Consider the following 21,501-nt stretch of genomic DNA (forward strand, 5'->3'; position numbering starts at 1 on the left):
GCTCAGGATCCATAGACACATTTATAATAAAGTATTTGTGACGCTGTTACATTCCATGTTTCATATTTCCATTGATTCATGGTACAGTTTTTTTCCCTCATTGTTGCACAAAAGTTTGAAGTGAAAATGACAGTGAATTGGGCTTCTCATTCCTCATGAGGAAAATAACGTTTGAAAGATCACATGCTTCATATATATTCCTATGCACGACATTAATATCTTCCTCCATACAATGTCATACGTTTTTACTCCATCCAGTAGATATACTATAAAGGAAACCTATCATTTTCTTTTTCAATTGACTAAATTCAAATTGAACCGGTAATTAGCAGAATGACACTTGATATACTTGGAGCCAGTGCTGACATTTACAAATTTAAGTGGTTACATTTAAATGTCTACATTTATGAATTTTTTTGGTTTTGAAGCCTATATTTTAGAGGTTAGAAGGGGATTGGCTGTTCTCCTTTTTTAATCCTAGAGCCAGAAATATGACCATAAGTAGGACTAATGACCATCAAAGCGATTTAACACATTAAGATGCTACTTGAAAAAAAATCAGGAAAGGAAGGTGATCAGAGGGTTGCAGTTCTTAGCTGTTCTTTCCCTCAGCTGTACTTTTATCTCCTTCTCCCCTTCCAAAAACTCCTTCATTAACACAGAGCTGGTTCCTGTCCTTGCTCTAGGTATCATTATTATGGGATTGGCATCAAAGAGAGCAGTGCATATTACCACTCCGTTTATTCTGGAAAAGGCCTGACAAGGTAGAGTTCTACTTTCTTCAAGACAAATTCTTTGCATTTCCTGAAATATGCATAATAGCAGTTGAATAAAAGACTTTTTCATTTTGCTTATTGAAATGTTTTCTTTTAAGCATCAGACCTTAATTTCAACTTTGTATGGACATTTGCAATGATATGGTCTAGATTATTGGGTAATTTATGTAATTTTTGATCACTAATGAGAAATTAATAGTGAACAAGGTATACCAGAGAGATGAAAAGGAAAAATCAAGGAAGCAGAATTGTTTTTAAATTAGTATTTACTCACAAGGCTGAGTCTGTTTTCAGGCTGGAATCAATAAAATAAGGGCAGAAAATGTATGTTTTTCCCCAAGAAATAACCTGTTTTAAAAATCTCTGTCTTTGGGGCACCTGGCTGACTCAGTTGGTAGAGCGTGAGACTCTTAGTCTCGGGGTCATGAGTTTGAGCCCCACGTTGGTTATAAAGCCTCTAAAAATAATATAAAATAACATAAAAATCTCTGTGCTTCATCAGTACCTTACAAAGATGAAAAGTTTATGATAACTCATCACTAATAATACATGCTTTGAATACCAGCTTACCTTAAGTGAGATAAAGTTACTGCCCTGTTTGAGTCTCTGTGAAAGGGAATACACAAATGATCATAACACATTTCTCTAACCTGCCATTAACCATCAGGAGGAGGTCGTTATTGGGGTGATATCCAATAAAACCAGTGATAATATACAATTACTATTTTTCATATACTGGAGCTCTTAGTAATTAAATCTGCATCGGAGATTGCCTTATAGTATGATTTACCAAGAACTCCTCTTAGCTCTCAAAAGAATAAATTTTTTTGAAAAGTAAAGTGACATGTAAAAAAATAATTTTATTCACCTGAGTCATACTAAGATGAACTCAGACATGGTGAAGAACATAATGGCAGCTTATTGGCTACAACTAACTGCAACATGAAAATACAGGCTAGAATACAAATGAATATTTAATATCAAATGTTCTTTGCAGATCTTATCAGATTTCCTTAAATATGCTTCATTTACTTTTCCTTAATAGATTTATTTTTTTAAGTAAGTTGATAAGAAGGCTTGGGTCTCTTTGAAAATCAAGCAGATTTCTCCAGGTTTCTTTTGCTAATCATGATCCAAAGTTACCCCTATTGTGGGTCCTCTGCATTTCCTTGATTGCTATAACTGTATATTTACATGTTAACTAATGGAAAATATACTGATTTTTAAGGTTTTCTGGAAGCAAGCTGAAGAATGAGGTAAGAATTACTTTCATTTCTATTTTATCTGCTATAATATGTACTACAAACTAAATAATACATGCTAACCGTCCTCATTGGCAAATATAGAAATAAATGTTAATTTATTAGGAGCCCATTAAATGATTGAGAACTTCAGAGAGAGCTGTTAGATTTGGGGCTACTGATTATTCTTTACATGGACCTACTGAACAATTTCCAATTAACGTAGGAAGGGTAATTTTTCAGTTATTCTCACCTAATATCAGATACTTAAGAGACTGCAAAAAAAAAAAAAAAAAAAAAAAAAAAAAAAAAAAAAAAGACCTTTACAGATCTAAGACACTTCCAGTTGAATATAAACAAAAAGTCTAAAGCTGAGGATATGGAAGGAATTTGTATTCGGAATATACCCATTTAGACAAAACCTTTAAGAGTTATCAAGAAACCCAAATGTTATGCTGTGGTTTGTTTTAACCACTTTGTGTGAGTGTATGTGTATGTATAGTCAGTTTGCTGACCTCTTCTGCAGTGTGGAGACAGGGTGGATGGTGGAGGAGGGAACTAGGGAGAAAGGGTACATCTCTCTAACATACACACACTCACACACTTTCTCCCTAGACACCCCTTCCACTCCCCACCCCCAACCAACGAACAGATCAGCAAACTGACTTTATCTAAATGAGTTAGACTACCATTAGGGACTGCATGGCTAATTAGGCACACGATAAGGCCTTCATTATCCTCAAGTTATCTAATCATTAAAAAGAGGTGCCACAGAACTAAGGGCACATGACAATGTGTTGTGTGGTAAATCTGGACCTGAGGTTGTAACTCCATTAGTTTGGTGAAATGATGCAAGCATATTATCTTAAGAAATAATAGAAAGCCCCCAACCCTTTGAAATGACCAATTTCTTCCCACCAGTGCTTTTAATACAGTTAATGGCTAATTACATAATAAAATCCTCTAGATTGCTCTTTTTATCAATGAAATAATAGCTCTTTATTAGATAAACAATTGTGAAAGTGCAAAAATATTGACTTAGAAATACACTTCAGTTGACTGAAGTTTATGTCAATAGGGAATTTAAGTAATTTCTCTCAGGTGTTCTTTCTACCACTTTGATGAGGTTGGTGGTACTTAGTGAGCCATCAGCTATTACGGCATGTGTATGGCAAGGCTCATTTTACAGAATAAAAGAAAAAATGTTTCCCCAGTGTACTGTTTCCTCCTTAGAAGAGTGCACTACAAATTCGGGTGTAGATCTTGTTAACAAATTTAAACTAAAATATTTTTGGGGCGCCTGGGTGGCGCAGTCGGTTAAGCGTCCGACTTCAGCCAGGTCACGATCTCGCGGTCCGTGAGTTCGAGCCCTGCGTCGGGCTCTGGGCTGATGGCTCGGAGCCTGGAGCCTGTTTCCGATTCTGTGTCTCCCTCTCTCTCTGCCCCTCCCCCGTTCATGCTCTGTCTCTCTCTGTCCCAAAAATAAATAAACGTTGAAAAAAAAAAATTAAAAAAAAAAAAAATTTTTGTTAGGCTGTCATATAGCTGACATTTCCAAAGACTGCAGCAACAATAAAGCATCATTATTATGATGATTATAGAAATTAGCACAAGGGCTTTCTAAAGGCTCGGAACTACTCTAAACACTTAAAAAATAATGGAATTTTGTTTAACAAAGCTGAAATTTTATTTATTTATTTTTTATTTAAAAACATCTTTTTTTAGTTTATTTACTTATTTTGAGAGAGAGAGAGAGAGAGCGCAGCAGGGGAGGGGCAGAGAGAAGGAGAGACAGAATCCCAAGCAGGCTCCATGCTGTTAGCACAGAGCCTGATGCAGGGCTTGAACTCACGAACCTTGAGATCATGACCTGAGCTGAGATCAAGAGTCGGACACTTAACCGACTGAGCCACCCAGGCACCCCTCAAAGCTGAAATTTTAAAAAATTATTTGGTACCTGAGTGATCAACCATCATAGTTTGCTCAGGACGTGAGACTTCCAGTGTCAACTTGCATGTGTTACAGTTCATTTGAACACTACTAACTGTGAGGTAGGGAAAATCGGTGTTAGCATTACTAACTTACAGCTAAGGAAACTGAGGCTGAGAGATGTGTTTGCTTTTTTCAAATTCTGAATTAAGTTCTACTTTTTAAAACTCATGCTCATGCTTATTAATTGATAGATGGAGTTACAGATACTAAGGAACAAAATAGTGAATGGATAGAATTTCTCTTTTACAGTGTAGCAGAACATATCTTTTAAAGTAATTATATGCAATTATAAGGGGTGTCCTGGGTATCAACCTAGTTTAAGTGGTCAGGGACATTTTCCATAGGAAGTGACATTCAAGGAAAGAACTGAGAATAAGTGGGAATTTGGAGTGGAGTCAGGAAAAAGAGTAACAGTGATGGAATCGATGTAACGTTATAGGTTAGGGTTTCTCAAACTTGGTATTACTCATGTTTTGGGCTATATAATTCTATGTTGTGAGGGATGTCCTGTGCACTGCAAGATGTTTAGCAACATCATGGTATCTCTGGCTTCTACTCACCAGATTCCACACCCTCCTCTTGTGACAAGCAGAAATGTCTCTGATGTTACCAAATGTCAACCACTGACATATAGGAAGGCAAACAAGGAGCATCATGTTATAGATTTGGGGATAAGTCTGGATGAAAGAATATCTGGACGAGGATGATAGCTCTAGAGATGGAGAGAAGTGCCTGATTTTAGCTGGGAAACATTGGTAGTGGATTGTAAGATAGTTCTATTTTTAATTTTTTGAGGAACCTCCATATTGTTTTCCACAGTGGCTGCACCAGTATGCATTCCTACCAACAGTGCAAGAGGGTTTTTTTTTTTTTTTCTCTACAGCCTCACCAACCTGGTTGTTTCTTGCACTTTTGATTTTTGCCATTCTGACAGGTGTGAGGTGATATCTCACTGTAGTTTTGAGTTGCAGTTCCCTGAAGATGAGAAATGTTCAGAATCTTTTCAAGTGTCTGTTGGTGTCTGTTCATGTCTTCTGCCCATTTTTTCATTGGATTGTTTGTTTTTTGGGTATTGAGTCGTATCAGTTGTTTATAAATTTTGGATTCTAACCCTTTATCAGATATGTTATTGGCAAATATCTTCTCCCATTCAGTAAGCTCCTTTTTAGTTTTTTTTTTAATGTTTATTTTTGACAGAGAGAGAGAGAGAGAGAGAGAGAGAGAGAGAGAGAAAACATGAGTGGGGGAGGGGCAGAGAGAGAGAGGGAGACACAGAATCCGAAGCAGGCTCCAGGCTCGGAGCTGTCAGCACAGAGCCCGACGCAGGGCTCGAACTCACAAACAGTGAGATCATGACCTGAGCCGAAGTCGGATGCTCAACCGACTGAGCCACCCAGGTGCCCCGCTTTTTAGTTTTGTTGTTTCCTTTGCTGTGCAGAAGCTTTTTATTTAAATGAAAATTTTAAATGAAAAGACATACCACATGAGTGGCTAGGTATGTTAGATATTATAAATGGGCCAATTCTTCCTAAATTAATTTAGACATTTAATACTCTAATAAAAATTTGAGTGGGTAATTGATTTTTGGAAATGATTAAAATGACTATACATTTAATGTAGAAGGATATACAGAAAGTAATAGTTAAGAGAAATGTAAATAAGAATAGTGAAAAGGGACTTGTTTGGCAGATATCAAAATATTATGACACTATGATATAAACTCAACTGTAGGTAGAATAAATCCATAACAGAGATTAGATACCTGAAAAACAAGACCCTAGTGTAAATAAGGATTTAATGTATGATCAAAGAGACATTACAACCAATGAAGGAAAAATTTTTTTTTCAGTAAATTGTCTTAATTGTTTTTTGGAGGAGGATGTAGTATCAAATAAATAAATAAAATTCTTCATAGCATGATGTTAGAAAAATTGACCATTTTGGAAAAAAATTATGCCTCATGAATTTCATATAAATTATTAAATATAAAAACAGTACTTAGAAGGGAACATTTTTATCTACTTCATTTCTGGATAAGGAATGATTTTCCCTTTTTTTGGTGCAAAAAAAGGTGATTTTATTAAAGCACGGGGACAGAACCTGTGGGCAGAAAGAGCTGCTGGGAATGATTTTCTAAGACGAAAATTTAAGAAGTCAAAGGAAAAATATAAAGTGGAGAAATTGAAAACTATTTTTGTATCAACAGCGTGATATATAAAATTTGAAGTCAAAAGAAAGACTGGAGAAAATATTTTCAGCAAATATGACAATGGGATAATATTTCTATTAAGTGAAGAAATCCTATCAATTTATAGAAAACTATGAAGATGACAATAAACAGTAAAAGACATGAATAGAAAATACACATAAGGAAGAAAAGGGCAATAAATGCATGAAAAATGGACTGCCCAATAAATAAAAAATAAATAAAATTTTGAATTCTGTAATTATCAAATATTTAGAAATTAATATGATGATGTTGGTGAAGTTCTGGTGAGATAAGCTGTTTCGTATCCCTCTGGTGAATACTGACCAAACTCCCTGGATAAAAAGTTGTAAGATCTGTGTCAAGTCTTCAAAGTGTTCATGGTTTTTCTCCCACAGTTTCACTTTTGCATGAATCTCATATACAGAAATAACAGAAAATGCTTACAAAATATTATGCAAAAATTGTAATCGACAACTATGAAAAACTGTGTAACCTAAATTACTACCAGTAAAGAAATGGTGACATCATTTTTTTAAAAAGTATTTTTATTTATTTTTGAGACAGAGAGAGACAGACCACAAGCAGAGGAGGGGCAGAGAGAGAGGGAGGCACAGAATCCGAAGCAGGCTCCAGGCTCTGAGAGCCTGACGCGGGGCTCGAACTCACAGACTGTGAGATCATGACCTGAGCTGAAGTCAGATGCTCAACCGACTGAGCCACCCAGGTGCCCCATGGTGACATCATTTATAGGACTTTTATGGGACTAAATATTATGCCATTTATTAAAAATCTCTTTTAATGACATGGAAAAATGTTAATTAGGAAGAAAAGAGGACACAAAAGCAAATATATGTATATGTGGCTTCAAATGTAAATAAAACTGGATATTTACATGTCATATATGAGTGACAGGATTAATATATACAGGTATGCTGTACAATATAGTAGCTATTGGCCACATATGGCTATTAATTACCTACAATTTTGTTTCTCTGTCACACTAGCTACATTTCAGGTCCATAATAATCATATAGAGTATTGCAGTGTAGACAGAACATTTTCAGCATCACAGAAAGTTCTGTTGGGCAGCACTATTTTAGAACATGTAAAATACTCAACTCCATGATAAAAAGACAACCCAGTAGAAATATAACATGGTATATAAACATGCAATTCATACAAGTAGAAAAATAATAACTGCAAATAGTATTGGTATTCATGGCACCCCTCCTGACTGACCATAACATGGGGTCAACAAATATTTTGGATACCATTCCTGCCAAGAAACATGTGAAAAGTGTTCAACTTAATCAGAGAAGTTTTCATCAGGGAAATGCAAATTAAAACCATAACAAATGGTCATGTCACTATTTTTTGAATAACAATAGTCAAAAGTCTGAAAATAAGCGTTGTCAGACATGTGGAGCAAAGGAACGCTTGGGAACAAGAGAGGGGACAATCACTAGTAAAGCTGAAGGTGCACACGCCGTATGACTGTATTCCTAGAGAAACCTTCACACGGTGCACAAGCAGGCACACTGCGGTATTGTTTGCAATCTCAGAATGCTGGAAAACAAATGGCCATTATGATACAATGAGAGAATAAATGTTAATATATTTATACAAGGTAATACTATACCGCTTTGGAAATGAATGAATTATAGCTACAAGAATTAAATTAGATTCATCTCAAAAACCTAAAGTTGAGTGAAGAAAACGTATTGAATGTAGAAGGATATATACCGTATTCTACGAGTTTTAAAGCAATAGTATATGTTGCTTAAGAGTATTACATATGAGATAAATTTTTAGAGGTTTAAATGGGAATGATATAAACTAAATGAAGAGCATTATTTCTTGTGGGGAGGAAGGTAATAAGATTAGGAAAGGCTACAGAGACTGTTTTAATATTTCAAATTTGTAATGTCTCAATCTGGTTGATTAGTACATGGCTACTTATTATTCTTTATCCACCCCCTTTTTGAGCTTTAAATAGTTCACACTATACAAGAAAACAAAATGAAAATAAGAAAAGTAAAACAAAAGGACAGGAAGAAGATGGTAAGAGTAATTATCAGCTTGTGGTATGAATTTTGATTATTTTACATTTTTATTCATAAATGTAGTGATTCAAATTTCAGAAATGTCTTAGAGAATGTTTCAGAATCCTTTCATCCTCTGGAATAAAACTAACAAAACCTACTCTCAATGCTTTGTCCTGATCAAAGAAAGCCTTTCTTTTCCTGTGAATCTTCTAGTGTGCACCAAATTTTGTTTTAACTAGCTCTAGTAATGAAGTTGTCATTATTTCTTAGGGAGCCAGCCCCTTTGATTTTTTTCATTTCAACCAGGAAGTCTCTCTGAGCCTGAATTTCCTTCTCCTTAACATCGGCCATTCATGGCCATTTAACAACTTTGTACCAAGATAAATAACAAATCCTCCCTCCTTGGTATATACTTTGCAAATATTTACAGACTGTTATCATGCTCTCTTTTGGTCATCACTTAGCCAAACTGTGCTGCTTAAATCCTTTAATCTTTCCTCATAAATCAGACCCTCTTGCCTTCTAATCATATGGTTTCTTTTCTGCAGGTTTCTTCTTGTTTTCTTTTGGAAATAAGACTTAATAGTTTACCCAAGAGTACTGAAGTCATTGGTTGAGGGGAACACCCCCCCACACCCCCCCCACACACACCTCCCAGACCTCTGTAACTGGCCTATGACGGGCACCAGTTTTGGTGCAATTAAAATAGCGAACATATTAGTGTAATTAAAATGATCGTGTTTTACTTTTTTTCCCAGATTATCAATTGTTTCTTTCTTTTTGTGCTACATGTTTTGGACTGCACATTATTTGATTTATACCAACTTTGCACACAATTGTTAACATATCCAACAAATTTAATTTTTAAAGTTTTTCTTTCGGCACTTTTGCCTCCTGTTGATTCCAAATGTTGCTGGCGTCTATTACACAAAACTACTATTTATCAAGATGAGAGTTTTAAATAAGTATTTAAATATAATAGATATACTTTGTTCCTTAATATGTGTTTCCTTAGCACTCTAACATTTAAAAAAATTTTTTTGATGGTTATTTATTTTTGAGACAGAGAGAGACAGAGCATGAACGGTGGAGGGTCAGAGAGAGAGGGAGACACAGAATCCGAAGCAGGCTCCAGGCTTTGAGCTGTCAGCACAGAGCCCGACGCGGGGCTCGAACTCACGGACCGTGAGATCATGACCTGAGTTGAAGTCAGACGCCCAACCGACTGAGCCACCCAGGAGCCCTTCTAACATTCTTTTTATTTGGAAATGTATTGTTCATAACACACACATACACATTTTATTTTATTTTTTTATTAAAAATTTTTTTAATGTTTATTTATCATTGAGAGAGACAGAGTGCGAGTTGGGGAGGGGGAGAGAGAGAGGGAGACAGAAATTCTGAAGCAGGCTCCAGGCTCTCGGCTATCAGCACAAGCCCAACGCGAGTCTCGAAATCATGAACTGCGAGATCATGACCAGAGCCAAAGTCGGATGCTCAATGAACTGAGCCACCCAGGTGCACCCATGCATTTAAAAAATAACCTAAGATAAAAATTCAAGATCTACCCCACAGCTTAATGGAGAGAAGTCCTCTCTGTGCCCCTGTCCCAATCACCTACCAAAAGATACTGCTGTCCAAAATTTGGTGTTAATCACTACTTTGTTTTTCCTTAAAGTTGATCACTTATGAATATATACCTAAACGATGTGGTTATGGCTACACAACAATATGAATATACTTAATACCACTGAACCATATACTTCAAAATGATGAATAATTCTATGTATTGTTTTATTACCCCATTTATTATTGCCAGTGTATTGTTCATTATGTGCCCTACATAGAATGGATTCATTTTTTTGTAGACCTTCTGGTTTCATCCAGCATTAGATTTTGTGATTGACCAATGTTGATGTATAGGTAGCTTTAATACCCTTATTTGTGCTGCTGTGTAATATTCCACTGTGAAAATATCACAGTGCATTTATTTATTCCATTGTTGGTGGACTTTTTTCTTTTCTTTTCTTTTTAAATATAATTTATTGTCAAATTGGCTAACATACAGCGTGTAAAGGGTGCTCTTGGTTTTGGGGGTAGATTCCCATGGTTTATCGCTTATATACAACAACCAGTGCTCATCTCAACAGGGGTGGACTTTTTTTTCTGAAAAACTAGTGCATGAACATCCTCCAGGCACACATGTGCAGAAATGGAATTCCAGGTTCTAGGATACGCTCATGTCTAACTTTACTAGTTAAGATGAAGTTGTTTTCCGAAATGGTTATATCAATTTATATCTGCCCAACCATGTGTGAGCATTCCTTTTGTTCCACGTTCTCACTGATACATGGCATTGAATGACATTTTAGTTCTTGCCAATCCAATGGATGCAAAACGGCACCTGTGATTTTCATTTGAAAATTGCTTTGAATAACTGCATCAAAAATATAAGGTTGCATTTTTTAGGGTTTTTATTGGCCAGTTCTCTTCTTTGAAATATTTCCCTAATGATTAGCAATATTGAGTATCATTTCATGTCCTTGTTGACTAATGTATATCTTCTTCAGAGAAATGTCTGTCCACATCCTTTGTCCATTTTTGAAGCAGGTTGTTTGTTTTGTTGTTGTTAAGTTTTACAAGTTCTCCATATGTCCTGGATATTAATCCCTTATCAGATATATGATATGGGAATATCTTCTCCCACTCCATTGATTATCTTTTTACTCTGTTGGCAGTGTTCTTTGATGCACAGAAGTTTTTAATTTTTAGCAAGTCCAATTTGTCTGTTTTTGTTTTTGTTCTCATATCTAAGAAATCATTGCCAAATCTAAAGTTAGGATGATTTTTCCCTATCTTTTCTTCTGAGAATTGCATAGTTTAGGTCTTATATTTTGAATATCTGATTCATTTTTAATTAATTTGTTACATGGTATTTGGTAAAGGCTTATCTTCATTCTTTCACCTGTGGATATCCAATTTTTCCAGCACCATTTGTTGAAAAGACTGCCCTTTCCCCATCGAACGCTATTGGTACCTTTGTCAAAAATCATGTGGCAGTTTTTGTGAGGGTTTACTTCTGAGTGTTCTGTTCTTATGTTTGTCTTTGTGTCAACACTACTCTCTTTTGATTATTGTAGCTTTTTAGTAAGTTTTAAAATTAGGAATTGTGACTTCTCCAACTTAGTTTTTATTTCAAGATTGTTTTTACTATTTGGGGTTCCTGAGAGTCCATATGAATTTTAGGATGGATTTTTCTATTTCTGCAAAAACAATCATTAAGATTTTGCATTGAATCTGTGGAGTGTTTTGTGTACTATTGACATCTTAACAGTAAGTTTTCCAAGTCATGAACATAGGATGTCTTTCCTTTATGCTTTAATTTCTTTGAGCATTATTTTATAATTTTCATTATATGAGTCTTTTACCTCCTTGGTTAAGTTAATTCCCATGTATTTTATTCTTTTTAATGCTATTGTAAGTAAAATTGTTTTCTTAGTTCTTTTCATATTGTTCATTGTTATGAAAATACAACTGAGTTTTTCATGCTGACTGTATCCTGTTACTGTGCTAAATTCACTTATTTCTAACAGGGTTTTTTTGTGTTTGTGCAATCTCTATGGGTTCCTACATATAAGATTATATCATCTGCAAACAGATAATTTTACTTCTTTCTTTCCAATTTGGATGCACTTTTGTTCTGGCTAGGACTTCCAGTACTATGTTGAAAAGAAGCAGTGAAAATGGGCATTCTTGCCTTGTTCCTGCTCTTAAGGGAAATACTTTTGGTCTTTCACTATTGAATATGATGTTTGCTGTGGGTTTTTGATGTGACTCTTATTATGTTGAGGTAAATTCCTTGTTTGTTAAGTATTATTATTGGGAAAGTGTGTCAAATTTTGTCAAATGCATCAATTGAAATAATCATGTGTTTTCCTCTCTTTATTCTGTTAAGGTGGTCTATTACACTGATTGATTTTTGCATCCAAGGAATAAATCTCACTTGGTCATGGTGTATAATCTTTCTAACATGTTGCTGAGTTCACTTTATTAGTATTTTGCTGAGGATTTTTGCATGAATGTTCATAAGGTATATTGGCCTGTTTTGTTTTGTTTTTTTCCCTTGTAGTGTTTTTGTCTGACTTTGGTATCAAAATAATGTTGGCCTCATAAAATGAGTTAAAAAGTGTTCCCTCCTCCTCAATTTTTGGGAAAACTTCAAGAAAGTATGGTGTTAATTCTTCTTTATATGTTTAGTACAATTCACTAGTGAAACCATAGGATCAGAGCGTTTCTTTGTCAGATTTGTGATTACTAATTCAATTTCCTTGATTAGAGACTGATTCAGATACTGTATTCTCTTTCTTTGTGATTCAATCTTGCTAGAATTTGTGTTTCTAGGAATTTATCCATTTCATCTAGGTTAAACAACTTGTTGATGTACATTTGTTCATGTATTCTCTTAAAATCCTTTCTCGGTAGACTCAGGAGTTTTTCCTTTTTTTATTTTAATCATTTGAGTCTTCTTTATTCTTTCTTTTCAGTTAGTCTACCTATGAATTTGTCAATTTTGACCTTTTTAAAGAACTGACCTTTGGTTTCATTGATTTTCTTTATTGTTTGTCTATTCTCTATTTCATTTTATCTCTGTTCTCATCTTTCGTATTTCCTTTCTTCTGCCCAACTTGGGTTTAGTTTGTTCTGTTCCTAGTTCCTGAAGTTGTTTACTTAGATTGTTGATTTGAGATTTTTTAATGTAAGCATTTATAACTATAATTTCCTTGGCACCACTTTCACTGCATCCTGTAATTTTGATGTAGTATGTTTCCATTTTCATTCATTTCTAAGAATTTTCTAATTTCCCTTATAATTTCTCCTTTGATCTACTGGAGTGCCTGGGTGGCTCAGTCGGTGAAGTGTCTGACTCTTGATCTCAGTTCCAGTCATGATCTTATGGTTTGTGAGATTGAGCCTCGTGTCAGGCTCTGTGCTGACAGTAGAGACTGCTTGCGATTCTCACTCTTTCAAAATAAATAAATTTTCAAAAAAGAGTATGTTTTGGGGCGCCTGGGTGGCTCAGTCAGTTGAGCGCCTGACTTTGGCTCAGGTCATGATCTCACAGCTCTGTGGGTTCGAGCCCCACATTGGGCTCTGTGCTGACGGCTCAGAGCCTGGAGCCTGCTTCAGATTCTGTGTCTCCCTCTCTCTGCCCCTAACCCACTTGCTCTTTCTCTGTCTCTCTCAAAAATAAATAAATATTAAAAAAAAAAAGAGTATGTTTAATTTCCACAAATTTGTGAATTTTCCTAGTTTTCCTTCTGCTTTGATTTCTAACCTCATGCCATTTTGGCCAGATAAAATATTTTGTTTTATATCTATCTCTTTAAATCTATTGAGACTCAATTTGTGGCCTCACATATGGTGTAACCTCGAAAATGTTCTATGTGCACTTGTGAAAAATGTGTATTCTGTTGTTAGGTAGTGAATATTTTAATTCCCTTCTCATTTGCTTTGGTGTATATTATGCAACGAATTTCTTTTTGGTTACCATGGGGATTACATTTATCATCCTAAAGTTATACCATTCTAACTTGAATTTATACCAGCTTAACTTCAATAATATACATAACATTGCTCCTTTCAAGTTTGGTCCTTACCTCTTTCAGTTATTGATGTTACAGAATTACATCTTTATAAATTGTGTGTCCAAAATACATGTACTAATATTTGGTTTTTAATAATGCATTAGTGTTTAAATCATGTAGAAAAGAAAATGTGGAGTTAGAAACCAAAGTTACAATAATACTAGCTTTTAGACTAATTGTTTTTTTTTTTAAAAGAGACATAGCGGTCTCTTAAATCATGTAGAAAACAGAGAGTGGAGTTACAGCTATTGTTATAATAATACCAGGTTTTATAATTGCCCATGTGTTTACCTTTATTGGGATCATTATTTCTTCATATGACTCCAGGTTATTGTCTAGTGTCCTTTCATTTTAACCCACAAGACCGTCTTTAATATTTCTTGCGAAACAGGTCAAATAGTAATGAACTTGCTATTTACTATTAAGTATGATATTTGCTGCGGGTTTTTGATAGATTATTTTCATATTTTTTATTTTTTGATATTTTGATATTTTGATAGATTATTGAATGATTAGGGAATTTTTTTTCTGTTTCTAGCATAGACAGAGAGGGAGAAAGAGAAGTGAATGGTGGCTGGATTTTTTTTTTAATGTTTTTATTTATTTTTGAGACAGAGAGAGACAGAGCATGAGCAGGGGAGGGGCAGAGAGGAGACAGAGAATCCGAAGCAGGCTCCAGGCTCTGAGCTGTCAGCACAGAGCCGGACGCGGGCTCAAACTCATGGACTGTGAGATGATGACCTGAGCTGAAGTCAGACGCTTAACCGACTGAGCCACCCAGGTGCCCCAATGGTGGCTGCATTTTTAACAAATACTTTTTTGGATCAATTGAGTTGATTACATATGGTATTCTACCCCCCACCCCACCTTTTCTTCTGTCAATGTAGTGTGTTTAAGTCTGACTTGTTTATTATCATTCTTATTGACTGTTGGATTTGGTTTGCAAGTATTTTATTTGGTACTGTTTCAAGTATGATAATAACCAGTATTGGCCTATGATTTTTCTTTCTTTTTCTGTCCTTGTCCAGTTTTGGCATAAAAGTTTTCAAATGAATTGGAAAGAGGTTCTTCTTTTCCACTGTCTGAAAAAAAAATCTTTTAAGTTTGAAATATCTGCTTTCTGAATGCTTGACAAAATTCACCTATTAAATCTTCTGAGCCTGTTTTTTTCCCTTTGTGGAAAGATTTTTGATTATTAATCATATTTGTCAATGGAAACGAGACTATTCTCATATTCCTAACTTAGATTTAATACAACACTATGTATTGCCATTGTTTGGTTTCTGTTTCTCTATCTCTCTTTTCCAATCTCACCGAATTACATTTTGGGATGAATAAACATGATTTTCCACCCATGAGAAAAGGCATAAGAAAACAATGTAAACTTTCCTAAAATTAGAATTTAAGTGCATTTTTGTTATGTTTATCTATCAAATGTTAGTTTCATATTCTTTGCCAATTACTTTTTCCTCCTTTTAAGATTAAATTCTTTACTTCTCACATCCTATTATTTTCCCAACTTATTGACAATACCACTCTTTGACTGTACAACGATGATTCATGCTCATAAATGACAAATCCAAGCATCAAAAATATTTGAAATATATCTTGAATTCTTAAGACTGATTAAGTAGAGTGGATTGGGATTAACTGTGCTAATATATCAGTTCATGATAGTTAATCATTTATATAGTAGTTCTTTATTAATTTCTTAAGAATTAGGGGCGCCTGGGTGGCTCAGTCAGTTAAGTGTCCAACTCTTGTTTTTGGCTCAGGTCATGATCTCATGGTTCATGAGTTCAAGCCCTGCATAGGGCTCTGTACTGACAGCACGGAGCCTGCTCGGCATCCTCTCTCTCCCCCTCTCTCTTTCCCCTTCCCCTGTTCCCTTGCGCTCTCTCTCAAAATAAATAAACTTAAAAATTTTTTTTTAAATCCTTAAGAATTATTTAATCAGAATAATTCTTTTCTATCCATACTTGAAAATAAAGCATAACAAGGGTGAAAACTAAAACCTAATCTGAAAGAAATAGATTTCTACTGCACTTTTAATAAAAAATTTTTGAAAGCTTATATCAAATCCGTCAGTGAGAAATCAATGTTCTTAAAATACCTGCTTTGAGGACTGAAAGTCCTCCCAACTTCTTAGTGATTTAACATGTAAGTCTGTAATAGTCTACAAATGTTGGGAATGATAATACAGGGTAGGAACCTAACTTGTATAAGCAATAAATCTTCAATATGACAGAGACAAACAAAGAAATACAAAAGCTGTAGAAGAAAATATAGGAAAACTATGGGAAAGAATGAAATTTTGTCCTTGCCAGGAATACTTTCCTTCCTATTCTATAGTCACAATTTCATTCTTTGCCTAAACTCTTTATTACGATCCAGTTTGCTAAAACTTTGTTTGAGGGGCAGGAACAATTAGTTATGACCTGGGAGACAGATTTGCTGAGGCTCTGGTTCCATCACAAATATGCATTCTCTCTTTCTGTGTGGATTTTTTGTAGGTACATCAACCCTGTGGCATTATATATTATTTGTTTTTTGTCACTTTTTCTAATTTTTGAAGACTACTAGAAGTGTGCTATTCTCCAAGGGATCAAAAGAAGAACACATATGTAAATTCAGGGTGGGGTAAGGTTGAGATGAGAAAGTCCAGAGTACCAATTTGGGAATGAGAAGACTTAAGCTCCACTCCCAAGCTATCACTAATTATTTCTGAGACTAAACAAATTAGTTAACTTCTTATCATCTTGTTTACACAATCCATAAATGGATTTGGCAATTCTTGATCCTCGTATAGTTCAAATTCAACAGTTCTAAAGTAGGTCTTTCAAAACTTATGCCATTAACAAATGTGAACTAAAATTAAATTTCTAAAAATTGTATAAACCGACAAATGTTCAAAACTAAAATCCAAAATAATAGGGAAAATATCCTGACTATGAAATTATTTATGATTGGAAACGATTCTGCTGACAGCTCTTCTTTGTTCAATTGAATGATCTGAACAGTTTACCAAAATCTCTTAATTTGTCATCGTTTGCAGGATGAAGAAAAATGATATTTTATGGGTTTCTATTTTATTAGAATGGTATTTCAGAGCCAAATAGTTGATAATGATTTATTTCTTTTCATTTTTCTAAATTATAGGGTGGCTTCACTCGTAAATACTCACTAAGTTCAAAAACTGGAACACTTCTTCCAGAATTCCCCAGTGCTCAACACCTTGTGTACCAGGGATGCATTTCTAAAGACAAGGTATCAATTAAAGATACTTCTTTATTGATTTTCTGATATGTTGGTTCCCTATCGCCATTTGCTGGGAATCTCATGGCATTTGCAGGAAGCAGTCAGAAATCTGCATAATCAAACATAATTGACTGATTTATAGGAGGGACAAATGTTTACTAACATTGATTAAACACTTTCCAATTAATTATTTACCATCTCCATGATAGTATGTAGTCAGAAGTTGGCAAAATAAACCTCAAAATACTGAAGATTATTTTTTATCTAAAACTCAATATCAAGGAAGAAAATATGAGAATGTGTCTCTCACATGCAGTTTAATTATAAGCTTTATGTTTTTGATTAGCTTCATATAATTTCAGCAGTCATCAGGCACTTGTCTAGGACAATTTGTTCCTAGCACTGAGGGGGCAATATCTAGATGAATGGCAAGGACTATACTAGAAGTTGACAAAGCTTCCTTTCCATTCTAAAATTCTGTGTTCCGTTATAGTTGCAATTTTTTTGAAAGTTAAGGAAGAAACAGTTTCATAGGATTCAGTTTATAAATAATCCTTAATGTGACTTTTCAATGCTTATATAGTAAAATCTAAGAGTAAATCCTCCTCTATTTCTGAACTTCTAAAGTCATTTGCTGAGTTCCTACTGGCTGACTAATGGCAGCATCCATTATTAAATCAGGGCATAATGATTTCCGCATTTTTTTTCAACCAAAGTTCATTTCTTATTAACATTTAAGGAAAGTATCTTTTGTTTTAATTTTTTTAACATTTATTTATTTTTGAGAGAGAGAGACACACACACACAGAGTGTGAGCTGGGGGAGGAAGTGGGCAGAGAGAGAGGGAGACCCAGAATGTGAAGCAGACTCCAGGCTCTGAGCTGTCAGCACAGAACCCAACGTGGGATTCGAAATCACGAGCAGTGAGATCATGACCCGAGCTGAAGTCAGATGCTCAACTGACTGAGCCACCTAGGCGCCCCAAGGAAAATATCTTTAACAGTATGTTAAGTCAGTCCGTATTCTTGAGGTACAAAGACAGAGGAATGTGATTAACTAATGTCCAGCTGACTTAGTAGTGGGTTTGTGTAGAAACTGGAAATAAAAATAATGCATTGATAAAAAGATCTATTGACAGATAAGTAGAATTGCACAGTCATTTCCAGGATTTATTCTGATGACCTACTATTCCTGTTAAGAATAGGCAAAATATTGAAGATAATTCTCAGATGCTGATTCCAAGCAAGTCCCCTGAAGTATGTCCACTTTCTACCATTCTCCTCTCCCATCATATTTCTTGAGATTATCACATCATTTTTTTTTAATCTTGTAAGGTGTGATATTATAACTTTAGACTTGGATGCCTCATGTGGCAGTCTGTGGAGAAACCTGTGGAAATCAGTGGGACTCCAGGGAACATGGTTCTTTGGAGTAGAGTATTGTTGGGTCCCTTTGTGGAAAGAATTGCTTACATGTAAGCATATCATGAAGATGTTTGCTGTGTAAGTAAATCTACCTGGTGAAAGAGAGGGGAATGGAGAGGGCAACAAAGAAAAAAAAAAAAAGAAATGAGCATGTTTCAATAGTTAATTTCAATTTCTCTACTAGCTTCCAAGGAATTCCTTACCTGGAATTCCTTACCTGGTTTCAACTTGAAACCCTGGTCTGTAGATCATTTCTCACTCAGGTATCAGGATGCTTAAATAACCCCTGGTTTCTAAGTTCATTCCCAGCGGTCCTCATCATGAGCACTAGGGACTAACATCCTCTTTGTCCCTCGAAAACAGTTGGATGCTGCTTTTCACCTTCTTAGCCAGTATCCCAGTTCCCCAAATAACTTGTCAGTTTCTAGAAAGAAGGGTGGGGCTGAAGCTAAGCACTTTAAGCACTTGCTTTCTTGAGACAGAAAAGATGGGACTTCCCAGTGAAAAGTTGATCCCAGTGAGGTGGGGGTTGGTCAAAGCTGAGGGACCACTTTCTGCCTCATCATGGTGTCACTCAAGGCAGTTACCACCCTCACCACATACTAACTTTACTGGAGATAAGCCTTGCCTCTGCTCCTGCCCTCTATAAGGTGGTGTGTTATTCTCAGAAACCTGAGCAAAATTATGTTTGTAAATAATGCAATGCTACAATAAAAATTTACATAGTCCGAAGACTATGTGAATATTAAATAAGCAAATGTAGTACCAATAGTAAGATTAAAAACTTTAACTGATTTGTGTACAAAAGAATACATTTGAACACATAAGTGGAAATACTTGTGAAGAAAGAAGCTTATTTATATTTTAGGGATCAAAGCTTATTTATATTTCAGGGATCAAAGGGTTAATTTTTTTTTCAATATATGAAATTTATTGTCAAATTGGTTTCCATACAACACCCAGTGCTCATCCCAAAAGGTGCCCTCCTCAATACCCATCATGCACGCTCCCCTCTCTCCCTCCCCCCATCAACCCTCAGTTTGTTCTCAGTTGTTAAGAGTCTCTTATGCTTTGGCTCTCTCCCGCTCTAACCTCTTTTTTTTTTTTTTCCTTCCCCTCCCCCATGGGTTTCTGTTAAGTTTCTCAGGATCCACATAAGAGTGAAAACATATGGTATCTGTCTTTCTCTGTATGGCTTATTTCACTTAGCATCACACTCTCCAGTTCCATCCACGTTGCTACAAAGGGCCATATTTCATTCTTTCTCATTGCCATGTAGTACTCCATTGTGTATATAAACCACAATTTCTTTATCCATTCATCAGTTGATGGACATTTAGGCTCTTTCCATAATTTGGCTATTGTTGAAAGTGCTGCTATAAACATTGGGGTACAAGTGCCCCTATGCATCAGTACTCCTGTATCCCTTGGGTAAATTCCTAGCAGTGCTACTGCTGGGTCATAGGGTAGGTCTATTTTTAATTTTTTGAGGAACCTCCACACTGTTTTTCAAAGGGTTAATTTTTGACAACAGTTGTGAATTCCTTTCTGTATTTCATACTGTCCTTATCCTTATTTTTAAAAATATGTCCTGGAAACCTATTTAAAGATGTAATATCATTGACTAAAATATGGACCATGTCTCAATTGCATTAATGGTGACATACTCTGCTAGAGGTGTCCTGTAATCAGTATACCTCCTTGCAGGGATATTGGTAATTTGCATGTCATCATTTTACAGCTTTGAGCTGAATAACAAAGATGTGTGCTGTCACTAGGCTGTAAGGATAAATATTGGAGACTGGAGGGTTACAGTGGGACACCCCCATTGCCATCACCACCCTAGATACTGTTGGGATAAAAGTAAATCTAATGGTCAGTCTCTCAGCATGTATTATGGGTTATTCCAACCACTTTGCATGTGTTCATTTGTTTAGTCCTCATAACAACCCTATTGGAAATGTACTGTTATTATCATCTCTATTTTCCAAATGAGAAATTTAAAACACACAAATGTTAAGTAGCTTGCTCGACATCATACATCTAGTAAGTGGCAGGTTAGAGCTAGTATTCAAATCCAGGTAAAAACTCACACCTGTAACCTCTAAGCCATGTTCTTGTTCACACAGACTACACAACCAGTAACAGGTAGTGATATTTCTAGCTTGTAAAATACGGATATTTGACTATTATTAATCTATTAAAATATTATCTAGTTCTAATCCATTACAGATTTTAGAATACGTTTAACATGTTTTAACTATGCAATCCAAATATCTGTGGTAACATGGAAGCAGAGACTTTTCAGAATGGGCATTAACTATTCAAATATTTTTTGGGTAAATTTATGAGGCATTCGATATTACTAATTTCGAGTAATATTTAGTGAGATCTTACTGTGTACCAGGCACTCTTCTATCTGCCTGATATTTTATTTAATCTTTTTAATACCATGTGGGTAATATGTTATTACTATCCTACTTGAAGAGAAAAAGCTTAGGGTTCAGAGACAAAACAACCTGTGCAAAGTAGTGCAGTTGAACTGGGCACTCAGTTTAACCAATTCCAGACCCCAAACTGGAAACTGCTATGCCACACTGCCCACCACCCACTTAATAAAACACTGTGTGGACACTTGATGTATTTTACCATTTTGTGTGTATTTCTGCAATCAGAGGTAATTCTCTTCTTAGGTAGAAAAACACAATGTTGCTTTGGCCCAAAGCTCCTTGCTCAATCAGCTTTTCATTGTCCTATGATACTATACGGTAATTGTCTATTTGCTTGCCTTTCTCCCTTCACAAGGCATTAAGTTCCTGGAAATAAGAACTGTACGTTTGTTTTTGATTCCTTGACATTGAGCACAATGCCTGGTCCATAATAGGAGCTTAAAAAATGCATGCTGGACAAA

At 35.3% G+C, this 21,501-nt stretch overlaps 1 protein-coding gene across 1 annotated transcript in view; it reads left to right on the forward strand.

Moving 5' to 3' along the window:
- The window catches only part of RFX6 (regulatory factor X6), a 55,938-nt gene that overhangs the window by 15,550 nt on the left and 18,887 nt on the right, over window positions 1–21,501 (forward strand). The window contains exons 5-7 of the mRNA XM_025925737.2: window positions 687–764; window positions 2,005–2,032; window positions 17,068–17,175. Coding sequence (XP_025781522.1) covers window positions 687–764; window positions 2,005–2,032; window positions 17,068–17,175 — 214 coding nt within the window. The remainder of the gene's footprint in view (window positions 1–686; window positions 765–2,004; window positions 2,033–17,067; window positions 17,176–21,501) is intronic.

This window comes from Puma concolor, chromosome B2 (assembly GCF_028749965.1).
Source record: "Puma concolor isolate L17-30 chromosome B2, mPumCon1.1.hap2, whole genome shotgun sequence".
NCBI lineage: Eukaryota > Metazoa > Chordata > Mammalia > Carnivora > Felidae > Puma > Puma concolor.